At 40.9% G+C, this 22,868-nt stretch overlaps 1 protein-coding gene and 1 long non-coding RNA gene across 5 annotated transcripts in view; both read left to right on the top strand.

Annotated features, from left to right (window-relative positions):
• The first annotated feature begins 624 nt into the window (after window positions 1-624).
• On the top strand, window positions 625-12,443 carry LOC307035396. Its single transcript, XR_013807101.1, has 4 exons — window positions 625-1,036; window positions 1,476-1,574; window positions 12,009-12,033; window positions 12,158-12,443. It is a non-coding gene; the product is annotated as an uncharacterized lncRNA (long non-coding RNA).
• Window positions 12,444-20,328: 7,885 nt separating this feature from the next.
• ccdc9 (coiled-coil domain containing 9) overlaps window positions 20,329-22,868 on the top strand; it is a 63,301-nt gene continuing 60,761 nt past the window's right edge. For 2 of the 4 annotated variants that reach the window (XM_079676519.1, XM_079676518.1), the window contains exons 1-3: window positions 20,341-20,470; window positions 21,667-21,746; window positions 21,913-22,017. In XM_079676519.1, coding sequence (XP_079532645.1) covers window positions 21,744-21,746; window positions 21,913-22,017 — 108 coding nt within the window. In that variant the 5' untranslated portion in view covers window positions 20,341-20,470; window positions 21,667-21,743. Of the gene's footprint in view, window positions 20,471-21,666; window positions 21,747-21,912; window positions 22,018-22,868 lie in introns of all 4 variants that reach the window. The other 2 variants (XM_079676517.1, XM_079676520.1) reach the window with 2 other exon arrangements.

The raw sequence follows: 22,868 nt of genomic DNA, 5'->3' as shown, positions 1-22,868 counted from the left end.
AACCCCAATGTAAAGTGAATGAGGCTCCTTTGTCGTGGTGCACACACGCATTTCTACAACGTCCTGCAGTGAGCTTTTTTTTCTATAAAACAAAATCTACTTTATAGCTTCCAGTAACTCACGGGAGGCTTCTTTTATTGTATTTGTATTCATAATAATTTATATTTTTCGTCAGAATGTATTATGGCAACCCTGTCTCCTAAAAATTACGTTCCCACAGAACTAAACTGCATTCTCAATTACGTTTAGCTAGAAACTTATTTTCTCCCACGTTACGTTCGTTATGAACGGTTAGGTTAGTTAGGTTACAAGGTGTCGGTACCATTGGCGGTTCTACGGGGTGGCACGGGGTGGCAGCTGCCAACTCAGAAAAATGCCTTGCCACCCCAGCTGCCACCCCAGTTGGCAGCTTTGTTTTGAAAGAAAAGTTGTGGCTCATCGGACATTTATGAGAGAAAATCTCTAATGTCCGAGTGCAAGTGAATGCAGCACAAGATGCAAGTCTTGTAACCCTTCCCCCGGCCCTGGCGCAAGCGTGGAAATATGATTGGTGGCGATTTCATTTGAACGGGGGGACAGGGCAAAACGAGAATCATTTCGGATCCAAGCAGACGGAAGGAATGAGGTATTTGCGGTCTACAATGACAGAGAAGAGACTGTCAAGTTTTGCTGTACTCAGCATTGAATCAAAATGCAGCATAGCTTTAAATCTTAATAAGTTTGTGAGGCGTTTTGCTGAACAAGATGGTAATCGCCACATTCAGCTGTTATAGGCATGCCAACTTGATGCTCTGGATGACTCGATGAGAATAACAAACTGTTAAGATGATGATGTAACCCAGGTTAAAAACCTTCAATCCTAGCAGGCTTCCGTAGCTCAGTATAAATGGCAGCCAGGTCACTTCCGTTTCCTTTGCTGGTCGTTTGTGATGCTAGTGCTACGTTGATGCTATATGCTACACACAGGGATTCCTTCAAGATTCCTAAACAGATTAACGTTTTGTTAACGTTTTGTTAACAATTGCTGCAATCAGCGGTGAGTCTTGTATTGGTAGAATGTATGTAAAATGTTTAATGTTATTGAAAAATGCCCGGAATGTGCCCGGTAGTTTCGAGGCTAGCGGTCAGTATTTTCAATAGGAAATCTACATTGATATAGCTCCCGTTAGCTTAGCACCTAGCGGTTAGCATGCAAATAGTATTGCTAGTAGAAATATCTTATGCATGGGTCTTCACTGATCCCAATTACTTTAAGTGTAACCTTGTGGGCTTTTGGCTATCAGCCCTGAAGTATTGTTTTGCTGATTAATGTTTTGTATAGAAATGGATATAGAAATGTTATACAACCAGAAATGTATTTATTTTTATTTAAGAGATTTATACAACCAGAAATGTATTTATTTTATTTAAGAGATTTATTTTTATATAAATGCTTAAAGGGGAAGATACTAATTATTCCTGGTAACCTTTTACAGGTCAGGTTTTTTGTTTGGTGCTTGCCGCACCTGATGCCCTTTCATGGACCTTGATGGCGAGCTAAGATTCTAAACCTATCCTCCCTGCATCATGGTGAAGTAGGATTAAACAGAAATGAATGAACTTTACCCCGGAAGCTTTTCTTTTGTTGTCTTTTGCCTTTACTGGGCACCTGAAAATAATCATGTGAATTTGAATGAACTTGTTGATATCTTGAATACAACTATTTTGTAACGCATACCTGGTTTCAGTTTGTATTTTTCACACACATTGAGCTCCATAGTCATTCCTAGTTCTTCTGAATATCACTCATTTAATTACAGCTAATACACTTGCTACAATGACCTTACGTGTGTAAATATATTTTTCTTCTTTGTGGGGGTCTGCCTCCAAAAAACAGTTTTAAGTCCTGAGAAAGTCAAATAAGACGGTGTGTAAAACTACACTGCCCAGCCAAAAAAAAGTAACCACTTTGATTTAACTAGGCCAGTAGGTAAGGGCTTTCCACTGGATAATAACTGAAGCGATTTATATGTTTTAGCTGAATACACGTTTTATAACTCTAACTGGTGCAGTTAGTCACTTCTTTAATGTTTGTTCTTTCTGATGTAAAGTCAAGGTTGTAACTGTTTGCAATTAAGTCATGGGGCGCTGAACTGTTCCTTTGATTCTTTTTGATATCTGCTAGTAATTACTTATCTTTCAAATTTGAAGGAGGGTGAGCAAGCCTTTTGAGGAACATTCATCATTAACTCCTCCAAAATATAGTTTATTTAATAATAACACTGAATATGTGAATCATAACAGTGATTGACAGCTGATAGGAATAATGATTGTTAATAGTATCATGTTAATTTAGACAAGACACTTAATTAATGTACTTATTGCAGCAGTCTGCATATATGTAGAACCTCCTGTTCTACACGGACCACTATTGCGGTAAGCATGTTGTAACTTCCGGTTGTTGTTGTCATCTCCGTGTGCCTGTTCTGTTGCTGATAGCTTATTATCTTAACTTAATCGATCGTTTTAAAACTCTGCCTGACGTTGTAATCACACGTTACTACAGCTTAAGCACTCACAAACTCTCCTTCTCTTAGCGACTGTAACTCCACAGTTGCCTACACTCTTTTCGGGTTTGCTAACGGTAGCTACTTTAGCTTGATAGCTAGCCATGGCTCTTTCCCCACTCTCGCGTGCTATTTCCTGCTCTAACTGTCTCATGTTTGGTTACTCCCCTACCTCCTTTACTGGTACCGATACATGTGTTAAATGTAGTATAGTTGTTAGGTTGGAGGCGGGAATCATAGCCATAGAAGCCCGGCTCTGCATCTTAGAAAATAACTCAGCTACAGTAAAGCCCATGTTAGCCGATGCGGACCGGCAAAAGGTAGCTCCTCTTAGCCGTCCCCCGGCAACTCCCGAGCAGCAGGGAGAATGGGTGACTGTTCAGAAGGGGCATAACGCGAAACCCGCAGGTCCCCACCAACCCGTTCACGTATCTAACAGATATTCCCCACTCAGCGAGACAACCGCTGAGAAGCCAACTCTGGTTATTGGTAGCTCTATTATGAGACACGTGAATTTAGAGACCGAAGCGTCCACAGTCACATGCATTCCGGGGGCCAGAGCGAGCGACGTTGAGGCGCATCTTAGACTGCTGGCTAAAAATAAACGTAAATACAGTAGGTATTGTTATTCACGTCGGTGGTAATGATGTTCGTTTACGCCAATCAGAATGCACCAAACTTAATGTGGCGTCGGTGTGTAGTTATGCTAAAACAATGTCGGACACCGTAATCTTCTCTGGTCCCCTCCCCAATCTGATCAATGATGACATGTATAGCCGCATGTCATCATTTCAGCGCTGGTTGTCTTGGTGGTGCCCAGCAAATAATGTGGGCTTCGTGAATAATTGGACAGCCTTCTGGGGAAAACCTGGTCTGATTAAGAGAGACGGCATTCATCCTACTTTGGAAGGTGCAAATCTCATTTCGGCAAACATTTCAGGGCTTTGTGGACTTAATCCATGACAAACTGGAGTTGAGACCAGGAGGCAGAGTCGCAGTCTTACACGCTTCTCTGCGCTCTCTCCTAGGCAGTCATCCATAGGAATCCCGAGCCCAATAAAATACCCAATATTAACGGTGTGTGTGTCTGCCCAAGGACAATTTAAGGTAAAGCCTAATAGAGGTGTCATACATAATAACCTAATAAAAGTAAATGTAACAACTACTACAGTGCAACAAAACAGGAAGATTAAATGTGGTCTCTTAAACATAAGATCTCTAGAATCTAAAGCAATACTGGTAAATGATTTAATATCAGATTTATAATATTGATATATGCTGTCTCACTGAAACTTGGTTGAGACATGAAGAATATGTCAGCATAAATGAGGCCACTCCACCCAGCCATATCAATACTCATATTGCCCGAGGCACGGGCCGAGGAGGTGGAGTTGCAGCAATCTTTGACTCAAGTTTACTTATCAATACTAAACAAAAATTAAATTATACCTCCTTTGAAAGCCTCATTTTCAGTCTTACGCATCCGACCTGGAAAACTTTGCAGCCAATCTTATTTGTTACAGTGTACCGTGCACCAGGTCCTTATTCAGAATTCTTATCAGAATTCTCTGAGTTTTTATCAGCTTTGGTACTTAAAACAGATAAAGTAATTATCGTAGGTGACTTTAATATTCATGTTGACGATGATAAAAATAGCCTTACTGTTGCATTTAACTCTATATTAGATTCTGTTGGTTTCTGTCAGAGTGTAAATAAACCAACCCACTGCTATAATCACACTCTTGACCTTGTTCTGACTTATGGTATTGAAATTGAGCAACTATTAGTCGAACTGCATAATCCTGCTTTATCCGACCATTTCTTAGTAACTTTTGAAGTACTGTTACTAGACTACAAAGCATTAGCCAAAAGCTCCTGCAGCAGAAACCTATCTTTTACTGCTATAGCCAAATTTAAGGAAGAGATTCCACCAATACTTAACTCGATAGCATGTCTGCATGTAGGGGAGGAAACTTATACAAAATGTACACCACCCCAAATTGATCATGTTGTTGATAGTGCTACAGATGCGCTGCAAATAAAATTAGACTCTGTTGCTCCTTTGAAAAAGAAGAAAATAAAACAACATAGATTAGCTCCATGGCATAATGCCGAAACCCGCAAAATAAAGCAAAAGTCGAGACAACTTGAAAGGATATGGCGTTCCACTAAACTTGAAGAATCTCGTTTAATTTGGCATATTACTCTCAATGAATATAAGAAAGCACTGCGTAAAGCGAGAGCAGCATACTACTCTTCATTAATAGATGAGAATAAGAATAATGCAAGATTTCTTTTCAGCACTGTAGCCAGGCTGACAGAGAGCCACAGCTCGACTGAGCCTTCTATTCCCATAGCACTCAGTAGTAATGATTTTATGTGCTTTTTTAACGATAAAATTGTTACTCTTAGAAACAAAATCAATGACCTCTTGCCTTTGACCAGTATAGTGTTATCAACAGCTCCCGGAAACGTAAGTTCTAATATTACACTAGATAGTAAACTAGAATGCTTTTCAGCCATAAACCTTGAACAATTAAATTCAATGATTCTCTCTTCTAAACCATCAACGTGTATCTTAGACCCGATTCCAACTAAGCTGTTAAAAGAAGTTTTTCCATTAATTAGCACTTCTTTATTAAATATTATGAATATGTCTTTATTATCAGGCTATGTTCCACAATCATTCAAAGTAGCAGTGATAAAACCGCTTCTTAAAAAGCACAACCTCGATCCAGAGGTTTTAGCCAACTAGAAACCTATTTCTAATCTTCCGTTCCTCTCAAAAATTCTTGAGAAAGCAGTCGCAAAACAGCTGTGTGATTACTTAAAAAACTATGATTTATTTGAAGATTTTCAGTCTGGCTTTAGAACACAACATAGCACAGAGACAGCTCTGGTTAAAGTCACAAATTACATTCTAATAGCCTCTGACAAGGGACTTGTCTCTATTCTTGTCTTGCTCGATCTTAGTGCTGCATTTGATACTATCGACCATGATATCCTATTGCAAAGACTAGAGCACTTAGTTGGCATACAGGGAACTGCTTTAGGCTGGTTTAGGTCCTATCTATCTGAACGCTCTCAGTTTGTACGTGTCAACGATGAATCTTCCATGCAAACCAAAGTTAGCCATGGAGTGCCACAGGGCTCAGTGCTTGGACCTATTTTGTTCACCCTATATATGCTTCCGTTAGGCAATATTATAAGGAATCATTCTGTAAACTTTCATTGTTATGCGGATGATACTCAACTATATTTATCAATCAAGCCTGATGAAATTAATCATCTAAATAAAATTCAAGACTGCCTCAAGGAATTAAAAACGTGGATGACCTTAAATTTTTTGATGTTAAACACGACCAAAACTGAAGTTATTGTACTTGGCCCGAAGAATCTACGAAACAAATTATCTAAAGATATATTAAATATGGATGGCATTAATTTGGCCTCCAGTGAGACTGTAAGGAATCTTGGTGTTATATTTGATCAGGATTTATCCTTTAACACCCACATAAAATCAATTTCAAGGACCGCCTACTTCCATCTACGTAACATTGCAAAAATCAGGCATATCTTGCCTCAAAACGATGCAGAGAAACTAGTCCATGCATTTGTTACTTCAAGGCTGGATTATTGTAACTCCTTATTATCAGGGTGTACCAAGAAGTCAGTCAAGTCACTTCAGCTGATTCAAAATGTTGCAGCTCGTGTACTAACCAGAGTTAGGAAAAGGGACCACATTACTCCTGTTCTGGCTGCCTTACACTGGCTCCCTATAGAACACAGGATAGAATTTAAAATTCTTCTTCTCGCCTACAAAGCCCTTAATGGGCAGGTGCCTTCTTACCTTAAAGAACTCATTATACCCTATTGTCCTACTACTAGGGCATTGCGTTCCAAGAATGCAGGGTTGTTGGTTGTTCCTAGAGTCTCTAAAAGTACAATGGGAGCCAGAGCCTTTTCTTATCAAGCTCCACTTTTGTGGAATCAGCTTCCAGTTTGTGTTCGGACGGCAGACACCCTATCCGTTTTTAAGAGTGCGCTTAAGACCTTCCTTTTTGATAAAGCTTATAGTTAGGGCTGATTAGATTCAGCCCCTAGTTTTGCTGATATAGGCTTAGTTTGTCGGGGGACATCTTACTTATTCCTTCTCTCTGCCTATACCTGTGTACTCTCATGTTTCCGATTAACCCAGCTTCCCCAAATTTCTTTCTTTTTGGTGTCTATATATATGTCTATATGACGGCCTCGACCCATTCTTTTTAAAAATTGCAGCTCAGATTATAGCACAACCAGTAACTGATATTTTTAATCTCTCCCTGTCCACTCACACACTGCCAGCTCTGTGGAAGCAAGCTCTGGTATCGCCCCTCTTGAAAGCTGGTGATCCCACTGAGTTAAATAATTATCGTCCTTTCTCAAATCTTTCTGTGTTATCAAAGATTCTTGAGTCCCTAGTTTCTACTCAGCTAAAACTTTTTTTAAATTCACACAACATCCTTAACCCTATGCAATCTGGATTCAGATCAAAGCACAGTACTGTGACTGCCAGTCTGAAAGTCTTAGATGATATCAAGGCTGCTTTGGATAACAAATCTGTTTGTGTTGCATTGTTTATTGACCTAGCCAAAGCATTTGATACTGTAGATCACCACATTATGTCTAATGTTATGTTGGTGTCTCGTTTCGGTCATAATGCCATTTGTTGGTTTCAGAGTTATCTAACCGACCGTACTCAATGCGTCAGGTTGGGTGGCACTGTCTCTGACCCTGTCACCTTGGAGAAGGGCGTTCCACAGGGCTCTATTTTGGGGCCTTTGCTCTTTTTATTATATGTAAACAATATTTGTAATCAGATGCAATTTTCTACCTATCATATGTATGCTGATGACACTATTGTATATTCATGTGCTCCTTCTCTGGACATGGCCGTTTCCAATTTAAAATCTGATTTTATCACGCTGCAGCATGCACTTCTTGATTCCAAACTGCTTTTGAACAGTAAGAAAACCAAAGCAATGCTTTTTGGTCCCAAGTCAGCGTCCTCTTGCCTCTCCATTGACACCCTTGATGGCGTCTCTGTGGAGTTTGTTGATATCTACAAATATCTTGGCTTTTGGTTGGACAGTAATCTGAACTTCAAACACCATATCGAAGTTCTAACAAAGAAATTGAAATTCAGTCTTGGCTTCCTTTACAGACTTAAATGTTGTTTTTCAACTTCATCCCGTAAAAGGTTGGTCTCTGGCTTATTCCTGTCCCAGCTGGACTACGGTGACACCATTTATAGATTTGCCTGTCCCACTGTCTTGGCCAAACTTGACCCACTCTACCATGCTGCACTGCGTTATATATCAAATGCACCCTATAGGACTCATCATTGCACACTGTATAGCCTAACTGGATGGTCCTCACTCACTATGCGTAGGATGCAGCATTGGTTTTTATTAATGTATAAAGCCATTTTAGGAAGTCTTCCACTCTACATATGTGCCAGATTTGCTCCAGTTTGTGACTTTTACAACCTCAGATCCAGTGCCTTGATACGGTTCCAGGTTCCTGCTGTGCGGACTGAGGCTGGAAAAAGGAGTCTCTTTTATTATGCTCCTTGGTCTTGGAATGACCTTCAATCACGCCTCAAACTGACGGCACTTGTTTCTATAGCCTGTTTTAAATTGAAGTTGTCAGAAGTCCTTACCACCAGCTGCTCTTGCAGTAATAAGTAGTGCCTTTCTTACTGTCCTAATGTGCACAATGTAGTAACTGCTTTTTTTCGTCTTTTGTTTTCTTAGTTATGTTCTCTGTATTTTATATGTTTGTGTTATGTGCTATGTGTAACGTTGCTGCCTTCTTGGCCAGGTCAGCATTGTAAATGAGATTTTATCTCAATGCTTTTTATCTGGTTAAATAAAGGTTAAATAAAATAAAATATACGCCGGGATCCGGAGTCATGGATGGTCCTGCGGTCCTGTGTCGCGGATTGCGAGTCCTGGATCTTGAGTCGTGGCTGTGGTCTTGGATCATAAGTCCTGGATGGATATACTCGTGGATTCATCTTCCTATTATACACACATGCATTTCCAAACATTTGGACTACCTATGTTGCAAATGTATTATCTTTTGAATTTATACACGGCATCTATTGCACGTCTGTCCGTCCTGGGAGAGGGATCCCTCCTCTGTTGCTCTCCCTGAGGTTTCTCCCATTTTTCCCTTTAAACTGTGGGGTTTCTCTGGAAGTTTTTCCTTGTACGATGTGAGGGTCTAAGGACAAAGGGTGTCGTATTGTCATACTGATATTCTGTACAAACTGTGAAGTCCACTGAGACAAATGTAACATTTGTGATATTGGGCTATATAAATAAACATTGATTGATTGATTGATTGATATATTTGGTACCCCCAGTGGCATTTTTATATGTACAAAAGTGGTGGGGCACAAACAACGTAGATGTCTATATATAATAATAATAATAGATTTAATTTGTTAGCGCTTTTGTGTTCAAAGACGCGTTACAGATAATAGTGAAGAAAAAAAATAAAATAGAAGAAAGGAACAACAAATAAATATATAGTTAAAGTCAAATAATACAAAAACAATCACACATGAAAAGCCAGATTGAAGAGGTGAGTTTTTGTGAGCTTTTTGAAGGTGGTGAGGTCGGTGCAGTCTCTGATGGGTTGTGGGAGAGAGTTCCAGAGGGAGGGGGCAGCGACGGAGAAGGCTCTGTCCCCCCAGGTCCGGTGATTGGTGCGGGTGGGGATGGATAGGAGGTTGGCTTCTGATGAGCGGAGGCAGCGGGAAGGGGTGTGGTGGTGCAGCAGGTCTGTGAGGTAGGGGGGGACCTGGTTGTTGAGGGCTTTGTAAGTAATGAGGAGGACTTTGAAGTGGATTCTTTGACGGACGGGGAGCCAGTAGAGGTTCTGGAGGATGGGAGTGATGTGGTCTCGGGAGCGGGTGTGGGTGAGGAGGCGGGCAGCAGAGTTCTGGATATGTTGGAGTTTATTGAGGAGGTTGGATGGTATGCCATAGAGGATGCTATTGCAGTAGTCGTGATGTGATGAATGCATGAATCAGGGTTTCAGCAGCAGAGGAGGAGAGTGATGGGCGGAGACGGGCAATGTTTTTGAGGTGGAAAAAGGCGGTTCTGGTGATGTGATTTATGTGGTGGTTGAATTTGAGCTGACTGTCGAAAATGACTCCGAGGTTGCGGATGTGAGGGGGGGGGAGATAGAGTGTGGCTGTCAATGGTGAAGTTGAAATTCTGGATTTCTTTGATACGGGATGGGGGGCCGATGATGATGATGTCTGATTTGGCACTGTTCAGTTGGAGATAGTCTGTTTGCATCCATGGTTTTATTTCTGAGAGACAGTTGGTGAGAGTGGAGTGTGTTGTGGGGGTGATGGTTTTTGTTGAGATATAAAGTTGGATGTCATCGGCGTAGCAGTGAAATTGAAGGTTGTGGCGATGAATTATTTTGCCAAGGGGGAGCATGTAAAGGATGAAGAGGAGGGGGCCAAGCACCGAACCCTGGGGGACGCCTTGGGACAGAGGAGCAGTGGAGGAGGTGCAGTTGTTGATAAACTGATGTCTGTCGGTGAGGTAGGATTTCAGCCAGGAGAGTGCAGTGTCAGTGATGTTGAGTGACGATTCGAGGAGGGACAGCAGGATGGTGTGGTTGATGGTGTCGAATGCTGCGGTGAGGTCAACAAATATGGCCAGCGTACCTGGCCGTTCGCCGCCGGCATCTCATGACGCATCTATGACGCGCCGCAGCAATAGACTAGAGCAGAAAAGACATCACATAATGTTAGCATTTCGAAAATGTTAGTGTGGCTTAATAATAGTGCGAAAAGACAGCGGTTGTCGCCGGACAAGGATTCCCTCTCTCCTTTCCTGCTGAAAGATGGTGAGTGTACTCAGGGACGAGGAGTAATTTAACCAGCCGCCTACTCAGGCTTTATTTTCTTTTATATCCATAAAGAAAAAGTAAATCTGTTTACAGTTCTGTTTCATATGGATAGCATATATCAATCACCAGATTGATGCATCTCAGTTCTAACTTCAATATTTAAAAAAAATCTTCCCGAAGGAGCATGCCCCCTAGAGTAGGGGTTCCCAAAGTGCGGTTCGCGACCCCCCGGGTCGCGAGATGATTACAAAATAAAAATAGAAAATTAAATTATAAAATTATAATTAATTTTTTTTATTTTATTTTTAAATTATTATTAGTAATAACGTTTGCATAGACATTTTTTTCTTTGACAATCCACTAGCGCAGTTTCTAAATTCTTTTTTTATTTTTCTGAAATTAATTCACTAGCACACCCCCCCCCGTCGACAGGGGGTCGCCAGTCTCTGGCACTGTTATTTTGGGGGTCGCGGGCTGAAAAGTTTGGGAACCCCTGCCCTAGAGGGTGTCAGGTCCACTTCCCACTTATAAAAATAGCACTTTACCACTGCACCCCCTCTAATCTCAGATGCACCCTGAGTCATTTTGTTTAAGTGAGCCTTTCTAAAATATACAATAAAGAGGCAAACCCACCAGCATTATAGGATATACATGACTTTGAGCCAAATACTTGCTTTTGGGCTGTATAAATAAATTGACTTGAAACAGTTGCTGATTTAGAGTACTGGCACCTTTTTTATTCCAATTCAAGCACTGATCAGGCGGCGGTAGTGTGTATTCGTCATTCAAAAGAGGCAACAACCGGAAGACAGACTGCGACATAACCGAGAGAAGAAGAACAGACTGTGTGATATAAACAAACAACAAATAGTGTGTGCGTTCCATTTTCACTCTACAACGAGAAGCTCATGGGGCTTTCCCGAACCTGTGTCGAGAGCTGGAGTTAAATGAAATCTCAGATTTGCCTTCTTAATAGTCTGTTTGGGTCCCTCACTTCCGCTTTGCTTCTCATGCACTGATTCACTAGCCAATCAGTGATTTCTTTGGCCGACTGCCCGCCGATTCAACATTCTGCCGAAAAGGCGTCGGCCCGGCTGAAAAGACCTGAAGGTGCGGGACACACCAATCTGAGTAGGGCGTGTCGACGCTCATCGTCGGCCTGAAGCCCACCGACGCCGATAATCGGCATGGTGTGTCCGTGCCTTTAGGTAGTCATTAGCTACTTGTTTTAAGCTACTGTAGCATGCATAGCATACTGATTAGCTAGCTGTTTGTATCCTCCTGTATCCTTTGTTTCACAGTTGCAGTCAAAGTTCATTATTTGTAATACAGTATGTATATATATATATATATATATATTTTCTTGTTAGAATTAATGTTACGTTTGAAACAAACTGATTAAAATAAAAATGAACCGCAACTGACAATGCCCGGCATGTTCAGTTTTTGCAAACAAGCCTTTGTTTTTCTTTCTCAACATTAAAATGTTCTCCTTTTCTCCTTTTTTTTGCTATCCGGTGCTTGGTGGTGTGTCTTCGTGAAAAGGAGGATCTCTTCAAGGAAAACTTAAGTAAGTAAAGACGATGCTTAAATCATACTGTAACTTGTGTTAACCTGAAACACAATGCAATGTTTTCAAATCTGATTGCACCAAAAACACTGAAATGTATTTTTTTCTAATCTACTTATTCCAGGATGGTGAAGTGGAAGTTAGCAATGAGGTGCTGAAGATTTCTTGACCAGGGGTGCGGATGCAGGAATAGTGATTGAAGGAACAGAAATCAAGAAGAGCCTGTGCCATGCTAATGGGGCTAATATACACATTCAACCTGAACTACCCAAAAGAGATGTTAAAAACTTTGGAAGCAGGTTCATGCCTTTATTTTAATTTTTGCATTAATTTTTTTATATTTGAGAACAATTGTTATAAAAAGGTCATTGTGTAAAGAAAATTTTAAAATAAACTGTTAAAAAGTGGAACTTAATGTATATTGTTTTTGACTCAAATAAATGATTTTCTAATACTCAAACAAATGAAGGTAACAATTTGCATGGACATTTGTGAGTAGCATGGACTTAAATAAATACATTACAATAGCTTAAATTAAACAAAATGCAACTTAATATCACTCCATCTTAAAATTAAGTTGGTTCAACTTAATTTAGTTTTTAAAGGTAAAAGCAAATTATGTTTAGCACTGAACTAATTGAGTTAATCAGATAATAAATGAGTACTCGGATTAACTTAATAATCGATTAAGTTGGAAATACTTAAAAAGAACGACGCAAATTGTTACCTCAATTTATTTAAGTAGAGCCGGTGTATTTTTTTTTAGAGTGTGCATACATCCTCAATAAACTGCAATATGTCCAAAACTCTGCTGCCCGTATGCTCACCTCCACGGTCAGACCACATCACCCCTCCACTGGTTCCCCATCAAACACCGGATTGACTTCAAATGATTACTTCTCACATACAAAGCCATTAAGAACCTTGCCCCCCCCCCCTACATCAGTGACCTTATCCAACCACACACCCCTACCCGTCGCCTCAGATCTGCTGACGATAATCTACTGCAGCCCATAAGGACAAAGCTCCGGACCTGGTGACCGGGTGACAGGGCCTTCGCAGCAGCCCCCCTTCCTCTGGAACTCTCCCCCCCCCCCCTCCCCCTCCCTCTGGACCTGGGGTGACAGGGCCTTCACAGCAGCCCCCCTTCCTCTGGAACTCCCTCCCCAGTCACATCCGAAAGGCCAACACTCTTGAATCCTTCAAAAAAATATCTCAAATCTCACTTATTCACTCTAGATTTTCAAACTCTGATCAAATAGGAAACTGATCTGTCTCCTCACATCCTGGTGAACTTCTACCGCTGAACCATTGAGAGCACCCTCACCATCTGCATCAAGGGCTGAAACTGCACTGCTGCAGACTGGAAAACATTCCAGAGGGTAGAAAAGACTGCCCGACGCATCACCGGTACAATCCATCACACAAGATGTCTGCAGAAGGCGTGCGGCATCATCAAGGACACTTCTCACCCCAGCAACAGACTGGTGGCTCTCCTGCCCTCTGGGAGGCGCTACAGGAGCCTCCCAGAGGGCTCTTCCAGGAGCAGCAGGTTCAGGAAGAGCTTCTTCCCCTCAGCTATCACCTGGCTGAACTGTAATAATTATAATAATAATACATTTTATTTAAGGGCGCCTTTCATGACACCCGAGGACACAGTACAATTTAGTAAATATTCGAAGACGTTAAAAAACGACAGAAAATTATAAATACAGGCAATCATGGAGGAGAAAATCAAAGTGGATACAAATTATTGGACAGGTGGACAGGTTATTAAGGTGAAACAGATGATGGTTGGGCACCACAGTGAGTAGGCTAATTTGAACAGGTGGGTTCTTAGTTAGGATTTTAATGTGGTGATTGTGTCAGACGGTCGGATGTGTCGGGGAAGGGAGTTCCAGAGTCTTGGACCCGAGCACCCATGATGACGAGGTGTGGGTTGGGGACGGTTAGACAACCAGCAGAAGATGAGCGGAGGGAGCGAGAGGGGTACTCCTGATGGATGTCAGCCAGAGAGGTGGGGGCCAGGTTAAGGGCTTTGAATGTGAGCAGGAGGTTTTCCTAGTCGATCCGGGATTCAACAGGGAGCCAGTGCAGTTGGATGAGGATGGGGGTAATGTGGTCAGAGGATTTGGTGCGGGGGATGATCGGGGCTGCAGAGTTCTGTATGATTTGAAGTTTATTGATGAGTTTGGTGAGAATGCCTGAGAGGATGGCATTACAGTAGTTGATACGGGATGTGACAAATGCGTGAACCAGGACTTCAGTTCTGATTGAGACAGGGATGGGCGGTGTCTGGATATGTTGGGTTTGTGGAAGAAAGCAGTATGGATAATGTTATCTATTGGCGCATTTCCATTGCATGGCCTCGCTCGGCTTAGTACGGTATAGTTAGGCCTTGTTAGGCCTTGTTAGGCCAGGCTCACTTTATGCTACATTTCCATTACAGTTTAGTAGCTGGGGCAGTAACTATAGTAACGCGGTGTAGGCGGAGCCGTGATGTCATCTTCAATGCAAACCACAGAAAAACATCAGCCGTTAGCTTCTAGCACTTAAGCTCACAGCTCCTCATATCTGTTCAGAAATTAGACAAAAGTTAAAATTACAAACCACAGACTGTCTGTCATGGCGAATACAGTCGCTGATTTATTTATGTCTGTATCAGAGTTTCCGCTGATCTTTTCTTACCGGTCAAATGTCCGGAAACAATAAATTTTACCGGACAAATTTGAAACTTACCGGTCATGTTTCAATAATAATAATAAGAATTGTGTAGCAGAGTTTCCGTTAGCAGGTAATTACCGGGCTATGACCGGATATGCTGATGTTTAAAACTCAGTTAATGAGAGTCATTTCTATTTTGCTTCAGTTTCGTAACAGATAGAAAAGGTTCAGATTCCTTTTTCAATAAATGATGTGGTTCCATAAACAACATAATTATTACATTCAAACAAACTACTTATAGTAGATGAAGTACATTATTCAAAAGTTTACATTAACTTTGATTAATAACACAGGAGAAATGGATCCTCTCTTTTCCTTTCTCCCTCCCTCTCTCTCCTGACAGCCCGTCAGTTTCTCATGCACCTCGCTAAACAGCGGGCGGGGCTTCAGGTGATCATGCAGAGCTGCGTCTCCGTCAGACTCAGCAGCTGATCTCTGATCTCTCTCGCGCGTCCGGTTATACTTCACTCACGTTTATGTCCATATCGATCAGTTCCAGCTCTCCTGATCGGCCTTTATAGAGAGCACCGATCAAACTATTAAGAGTGAATATCGGCCGATAATGACCGGCGGCCAATAGATCGGAGCATCCCCAATAATCCCTAATAATTACCGGCTAACGGAAACCCTGGTCTGGCAAACCTGGGTTCCCTGGCCATTGTTATGAGTGTAGACGGTCGGAGCATATACTGCGTTAGCTTAGCCGATCTCCATTTAGAAAACACGCATTTTAAAAGGTTTTTCGCCTGCCATCTTGTCTGCAGACTTGTCAAAGCATTAATTCATGGTTTTTACTAACCGGTATCAGTATGTTGTTACTTCGGCATCATTTTGAAACGTGTAGCCTATTACAATTAAATCATGGTCAAATATGTTCATTTTGTTGTAGTTGTAGCCCCCTTGCCAGCGATTCTCTCTCTCTAGTTTAGCATACTCAGCCCGACTCAGCCTGGTTGTTGGCCCGCTAAGAACCTCGATTTTATGGGGCCAGAAAAACTGTGAAATTGTACCCGCTAGCCGGTACTACGCCTAGTGGAAACGCAACCAAAAACGGGACGCTTAAACCGCGCTGTAGTGGAAATGAGCCATAAGTGAGGTTCAAATGACAGGGAGCTTTCCAGGATGACACCAAGGCCCCGTCCATATGGAGACTAAAACTAACCGTAATCGTTTTCAAAAAAGTCTTCCGTCCACAAGGACACGGCTCAAGAAACATGTCCGTCCACACAAAAACGCTGGAGACGCTGTAGTACATATGCCGGGCCTGTAAGTGGCGCTGTACTTCCGCCACAAAATACACCAAAAGCAGCGAATAAGACAGATGACGATTACTATTATTATTGTTGCTGATGGTTGTGGTAGAGGAGCTGTACATTTTACACTAAAATCTGTATCATGGTCAGTAGCGTCTGGAGCACGAACCCAACCCTGTGATCCGCCATTGTTGTTGTTGTTGGCAATGACAAGGATGACGTGGGGTGAGCAGGAGAGGTGGGGAGAGGCGGGGCTATGGCGTCATTGTTTTCAGGAAATGATCGTATAGGGCGTACACACGGAGCCGCAAGCGTTTCGTCCTCAGACCTACCCACTTTGGGAGGTATAATTACGAGGTTAAAGTCGTAGTTTCGCATCGGATTCGGGCTCCGAATCGGCATTTCCGTTTCGGCCTCATGTGGACGAACAGTCTATACCAGTGGTTCTCAACCTGTGGTACGTGGAGGAACCTGACATATCAAAAATAATCTTTTTAAATAAATGTTTTATTTCTTCTTTTTTTACATTTAATTTAACCTTTATTCAACCAGATGAAAACATTGAGACAAAATCTCATTTACAATGCTGAACTGGCCAAGAAGGCAGCAATGTTGTTACACATAAGAGACATATAAAATACAGAGAACACAACTAAGTAAACAAAAAGACGAAAAGCAGTCGCTACATTGTGCACATTTGGGACAGTAAGGTACACTACTTATTACTGCAAGAGCAGCTGGTGGTAAGGACCTCAGACAACTTCAATTTAAAACAGGCTATAGGGACAAGTGCCATCAGTTTGAGGCTTGATTGAATAACATTAATTAAAAAATAAATCATACTATCAAAATACTACAACGAATGAAAATAAGCTTGAGATAATTGAAACTGTGGTTTAAATAAGTTCTAATAGGCTATTGTTGTTTTTAGATTTAGAAAACATTTTAAAAATGTATTTCTGGCGTTGCTAATAGAGTGCCGTAGTACGACGGAGTATTCGTGTTACGATGGGTGAAGCAAGCAGGACCCAAATGCAGATTACACTAATATTGCCTTTATTTCAAGGATAAAATAATAACTTGGACAAAACAGAACACTCACCGGTGAACTCAGTCACAAACAAAAGACGAACCAACACTGAACACAGGAAGAGACAAGACTAAATACAGGGAGGGGTAATCACAAGATGAGAAACAGCCGGGCAGGGGAGGAGAAACACAAGGGCGACAGGTGAACACAATCAGACAATTAGAAACACCTGGGAAACTAACGACAGGGGAAAAACACAGGAAGAAGGACCAGACAATATACCAGGAGGAAAACATGACAGGGAGAACAGCAAAACACCCAAAACAAGACATACAAAACGTGACATAACACAATAATCGTAACAATTAGGGCAACACTTAAAAAAAAAAAACAGAGAGATTTCGAGAATAAAGTCATAATAATTCGAGAATAAAGTCGTAATGTTACGAGAATAAAGTCATAATTACGAGGTTAAAGTCGTAGTTTCACAAGTGACTTGAGAAGGAGACAACAGCAGCGTCCTGCAATAAAATGAGGAATGTGGAGCATCTTGTGAAGCAGTACTTTAGTTTAGGTTTCTCAAATAACGAAATACTTAATTTTTTGGCACATCAGCATCAGATTATCATAAGTATTAGAACTTTGAAAAGGTTGTGCAAGAAACTATGTCTATTATTTCGAAGAAAGAACCAAACGGACTTTGGAGGTTGTCTCCTTTCTGCAGGACGAAATGGCTGATTCTGGCCGACTACAAGGCTATCGTTGGTTACATCTACGAGCTGTTCAAAGGGGATTTGTTGTTTCACAAGAAACGATGAGACTTGTAATCAAGGCTTTGAATCCAGAAGGAGTCGAACGATAGCCTTGTAGTGGAATCGGAATGAGCTCCCCATTGAAATCAGGACAGCAGAAAGTTTACACATCTTCCCGCGCAGACTGAAAACTCATCTCTTTCGACTCCACTTCGAGCGATAGAATTACTAACAAAGAATTGCTAACAAAGCACTTATATACTAATAAAGGACTGGCTTATCTAAAGCCAGTTGAGTAGCACTTGAAATGTTTTAGCTCTATGAAACCTGATGTACTTATATCATTCTGTTTTCTTCAAGTTTGTATCTTGTTGGTCGAATGCACTTATTGTAAGTCGCTTTGGATAAAAGCGTCAGCTAAATGCAATATAATGTAGTCGGCCAGAACTAGCCATTTCCTCCTGCAGAAAGGAGACAATCTCCTCCAAGTCCGCTTCTCAAGTCACTTATGAAACTACGACTTTAATCTCGTAATTATTACTTTATTCTCGTAACATTACAACTTTACTCTGGTAATATTACGACTTTATTCTCATAATTATGACTTTATTCTCGTAATCTTACAACTTTATTCTTGTAACTATGACTTTATTCTCGTATTATTACGACTTTATTCTCGAAATCTCTTTTTTTTTCTAAGTGTGGCCCTAATACTCCGTCGTACCAAAGAGACGCGTTCTAAAACCCGAAATGTTCAAATCATAAATCTATCGATTAGATTTAAGATTAGAACATTATAAAAGTAGGTAGATATGTGGAGATTATCCGACTGAACAAAACGTGATCTGTCTCTTAAATGTGTGTCAACCACAGACCTTATTTCTAGCTATTTTCCAAAATCCGAGAAATTGCATTGCTTTTTTGTCGAGGGAACCAGAAGAAGCTTACTTCCGGGTTTTAGGACGCGTCACTGTGGCACTCTATAATGACCATACTACCCGCGAACGATTAGCGAACGTTGGAAGCAAGCTAAAGAAAGAAGAAAGCTGAATGATGTTGTGAGAGAGGTACAGAGGAGAAAATTACCAGCGAAAGTGAACAAGTGAATGAGGAGGAGGACAGTCATCAACCGAGCACAAGCGCAGGCTCCACCAGCAACGCAAAAGTGATATGCACAGCCACAACGCTGTGATGGAGGAGAGAAGTGACTCAGGAAGAAAAGGCATTTGCGCAAAGAATGGAGAGAAGGCTGGGACCGAGGTCAAAAGCTGAAAAAGCACACATTTGTCCTTAATTGTTTTTCTTTTCTTTTTTAATTTGCCACCACAGAAATGGCAATAGCACACATCAGCAGACTGAAGATGAGCTATTAGCCCTTAGGCTCATCTGCTCCTGGAGGCTTTCATTATTATTGTGGAACTGAATTCCCAATTGGACATTTTCTGTTACAATCTAAGTTGTTGCAGGAGGCCTACATTCACACTTTGGTATAGGAAATGACATGTAGCTATGTACAGTTGTCATTCGTTGTGTGAGAATAAGTTATTATTTTGTTCTTTATATTCTCACTTGTGGTGTGTGTGTGTGTGTGTGTGTGTGTGTGTGTGTGTGTGTGTGTGTGTGTGTGTGTGTGTGTGTGTGTGTGTGTGTGTGTGTGTGTGTGTGTGTGTGTGTGTGTGTGTGTGTGTGTGTGTGTGTGTGTGTGTGTGTGTGTGTGTGTGTGTGTGTGTGTGTGTGTGTGTGTGTGTGTGAGGGAGTGAGTGTGAGTGCCCTTTGTAAATAGCTGTGGCTGACAATAAATAATGTTATTATGAATACATTTGCCTCCGAGTCCTGCATGAACTGTGCATAGACTGTATTTTAACATTGGTCATATGGTGATAGGATAGGTACTTGGCGAGATAACTATTTTCTCAGGTGGTACTTGGGGAAAAAATAAGGTTGAGAACCACGGGTCTATACGATAGAGAACGTTAGCGGATTCAACTGATATCGTCTCTGTGTGGACGGGGCCCAAGGCTCTTAACTTGGCTCTTAACTCTGAACACATTTTTTATTTTACACTTTGCTATATAGTTACTCTTACCTTTATAGATACAAAAAAGTTAGATTGATAATTTATTAATCCGAAATTTGGAAATTATTTTAAAAGTTCGGGAATTATTTATAACTATTATTCACTATACCCAGAGCTTATTACTTGATTTGAATCTATGAATATGCACATTTTATTTGAGTTTATGTTTAAATCAAAAAGTGAAGCTGCATGACACAAGATGGCTCCTACTTGTGTGTTTACCTTTAAGAGTTTCGGCGGCAGGATCATGGGCAGACCATGTAGTCTAGTTTTCACTGACCACTGGCTCACTCTAGTGGACCGTTGGCGAATTGCAAACTTGTGCTGCACAGAAAACATATTCGTTACAATTATTAAAGTCATTGTTAAACAAAACAAAAACAACAACAACAGTTTGCTGTATTAATAAAGTGGTAGCAATACGAAGTTTATCGTTAACTGTCTCTTTAAATCGACCGAGACGGAGGTCAGTATTTGGCAGGAAGTTAGCTAGCAGCTAACAGGAAGCCGAATTATGAGGACTCATTGAGGCGCAGGAATTGGCAAAGAGCAACGAGTCCAGCATTGGTCGTTACAGTCGTTACAACTCCCCCTGAAACAGGTAACACAAACACAGTCTCTCCTTAACGCCTTTAAATGTTTATATTCTGCTGTATGGTTGTGTTTCCGTGGTTTCGTGTGTGTGTTGTGTTTCCATCGTGGCGGGTCAGTGCTCTGCATCAGTACAGAAAAGGCTCATGTGCTTAACGTTACTACCAGAAGAGTTAAGTGGATTAATATCCATAACTCTTTATAAGAGTGCTGTTTAAAGTCACTGTCAGTCTGATCGTTGTGTACCATGGTTACTTGTTGTGACCCAGGTAACTTTGACCTGCACCCTGTCTGCAGCTCTAATACGCTTGCAGAAGTTTTGGAACATATGCAGGATATATCCATTTGGGTTCTTGTGACACACACACACACACACACACACACACACACACACACACACACACACACACACACACACACACACACACACACACACACACACACACACACACACACACACACACACACACACACACACACACACACACATACACTCCTGAAAGTAGTCACAAGTTGTTACGAGAATTGTCTCAACGATATTGCTGCATCAAGACCAGACATTACAATAAGCAGGAATACATGTTTAAACATCAGCCTGATATGAAAACAATCACAGACCTTTTACTATTTTAAGGGCTATAGGAATTCAAGACGTACATCTAAAAAGAAGTACACACAATCAAACACTGCAGTTATGTGTGTGCCGTCCTGTCTATCAGCCAGCAGTTTCCTATTTATCAGTTTGAGTCACAGAGGGAGACATGAGTTTAAAAATGATATTGATTACTCAAGAGGACCCTGTACTTAAATGCAGTGGCCTGCTCAATAGTAGACCCGCTCAAAAAGGTCCTAAGGGAAGAGGGTCAGCCATGGACCCTTCAGACTGGAGCCAAGTGGGTCTGCAAATAATTATCGATCGATTCTTTTTTTGCACCGTAGATAATCATTATTATTGTAAATATTGCAATAGTAAAAATTGAATTACTACTCGCAAAATTATAATTACTGCACAACATAAAGTAGGTTAGCTCTGTAAAAAAGAAATCAATCATCAATGAAACTCTTAGATCTCTGGCTCCCCCCCAACAATGTTCGTACAAATGTGTTTAAAAAGAAAATAATGTGAACAGGACAATGAGCAAAACTCATATTTGAGTGGATTGTAAATCAACTAATGGGCAAATCTTTGACTGATTAACGCTGCAGCATCATCATCGTCTTCATCTTCCTCACCGCAGGAGGAACAAGCAGCCAGCCACCTGTGTTTGAAGACAGAAGCCGCTATGGTGAGTAATTGAGAGAAAAACCATAGAAAGACAGGAAAATACCAAATGTTACTTTTAACAATGTTTCTGGAGAAAGTTGACCATCTAACCACTTACACATGACATGGACTAAAGTCTGGCCTTAAACTCATTACCTTTCTCTCCTAACCCCCCCTCTCTGTGGCAGTCTTCAGCGGTGGATCTCAAGACTAAAGAGGAGAAGGATGCCGAGTTGGACAGACGGATCGAAGCCCTGAGGAAGAAGAATGAAGCTCTGGTCAAGAGGTATCAGGTATGGAGGACTGTTTCACACAAACGCTCACTAAATGTATCTTTGCATCTACCCACAGTTATTGATACATCTGCACTACACTCATATATATATATATATATATATATATATATATATATAGGGGATTATCACTAGGGTGCACCGAATGGGAAATTCTTGGCCGAAACCGATACCGAAAATAGGAAACAGTTGGCCGAATGCCGAAAGGCCGAAAATGATTAATAGAAATATATATATAATGTATACATTTTTTACCAATGTTGTTCAGCTTCCTGATTATGGAAAAAGACATGATTATGGCTTAACTTAAATAATAATCACTAGTATGGGTCCATAAAACATTTATTCAGCACTTTTGAATGCATACAGTACATTAATTCCAAGTCAAGTCCATTTTCTTTTCTCTGTAGGATAACTACAACAAAGTGCATTCAGAACAAAGCCAAGGTGCTTTAAAACTGCATAAACATCTAGGCCAGTAGGCCTACAACAAAATAGTGTAAATAAAGACTGTAACAGCCAGGCCTTCAACAACAACAAATACACCTATAAGTGCATGCATACAAATGTGCAAAATGGATAAATCCACATGAATGTAACTATTTACAAATGAAATTACAATTGAATTTCAAGAATCTAAATAAGGCTGTCTGTCCTCATAAGCAAAGTAGTACACATTGTATAAAGATACATAAAGTGAAAACTGGATACAAAATCCACAATCAATTACAAATGAAATTACAATTTCAAGAATCTGCAAATAAGGTGGTCTGTCCTCATGAGCAATGTAAACAACATTGTATCATTTAGATAACGAAAGTAGAATATATTGAACACTGTGCTGCTGTCAT

Source organism: Notothenia rossii (assembly GCF_949606895.1).
Source record: "Notothenia rossii genome assembly, chromosome: 4".
In the NCBI taxonomy this organism is placed as follows: domain Eukaryota; kingdom Metazoa; phylum Chordata; class Actinopteri; order Perciformes; family Nototheniidae; genus Notothenia; species Notothenia rossii.
Note: the sequence above shows the minus strand (reverse complement) of the source record. Positions and strands in the feature narration are given on the sequence as shown.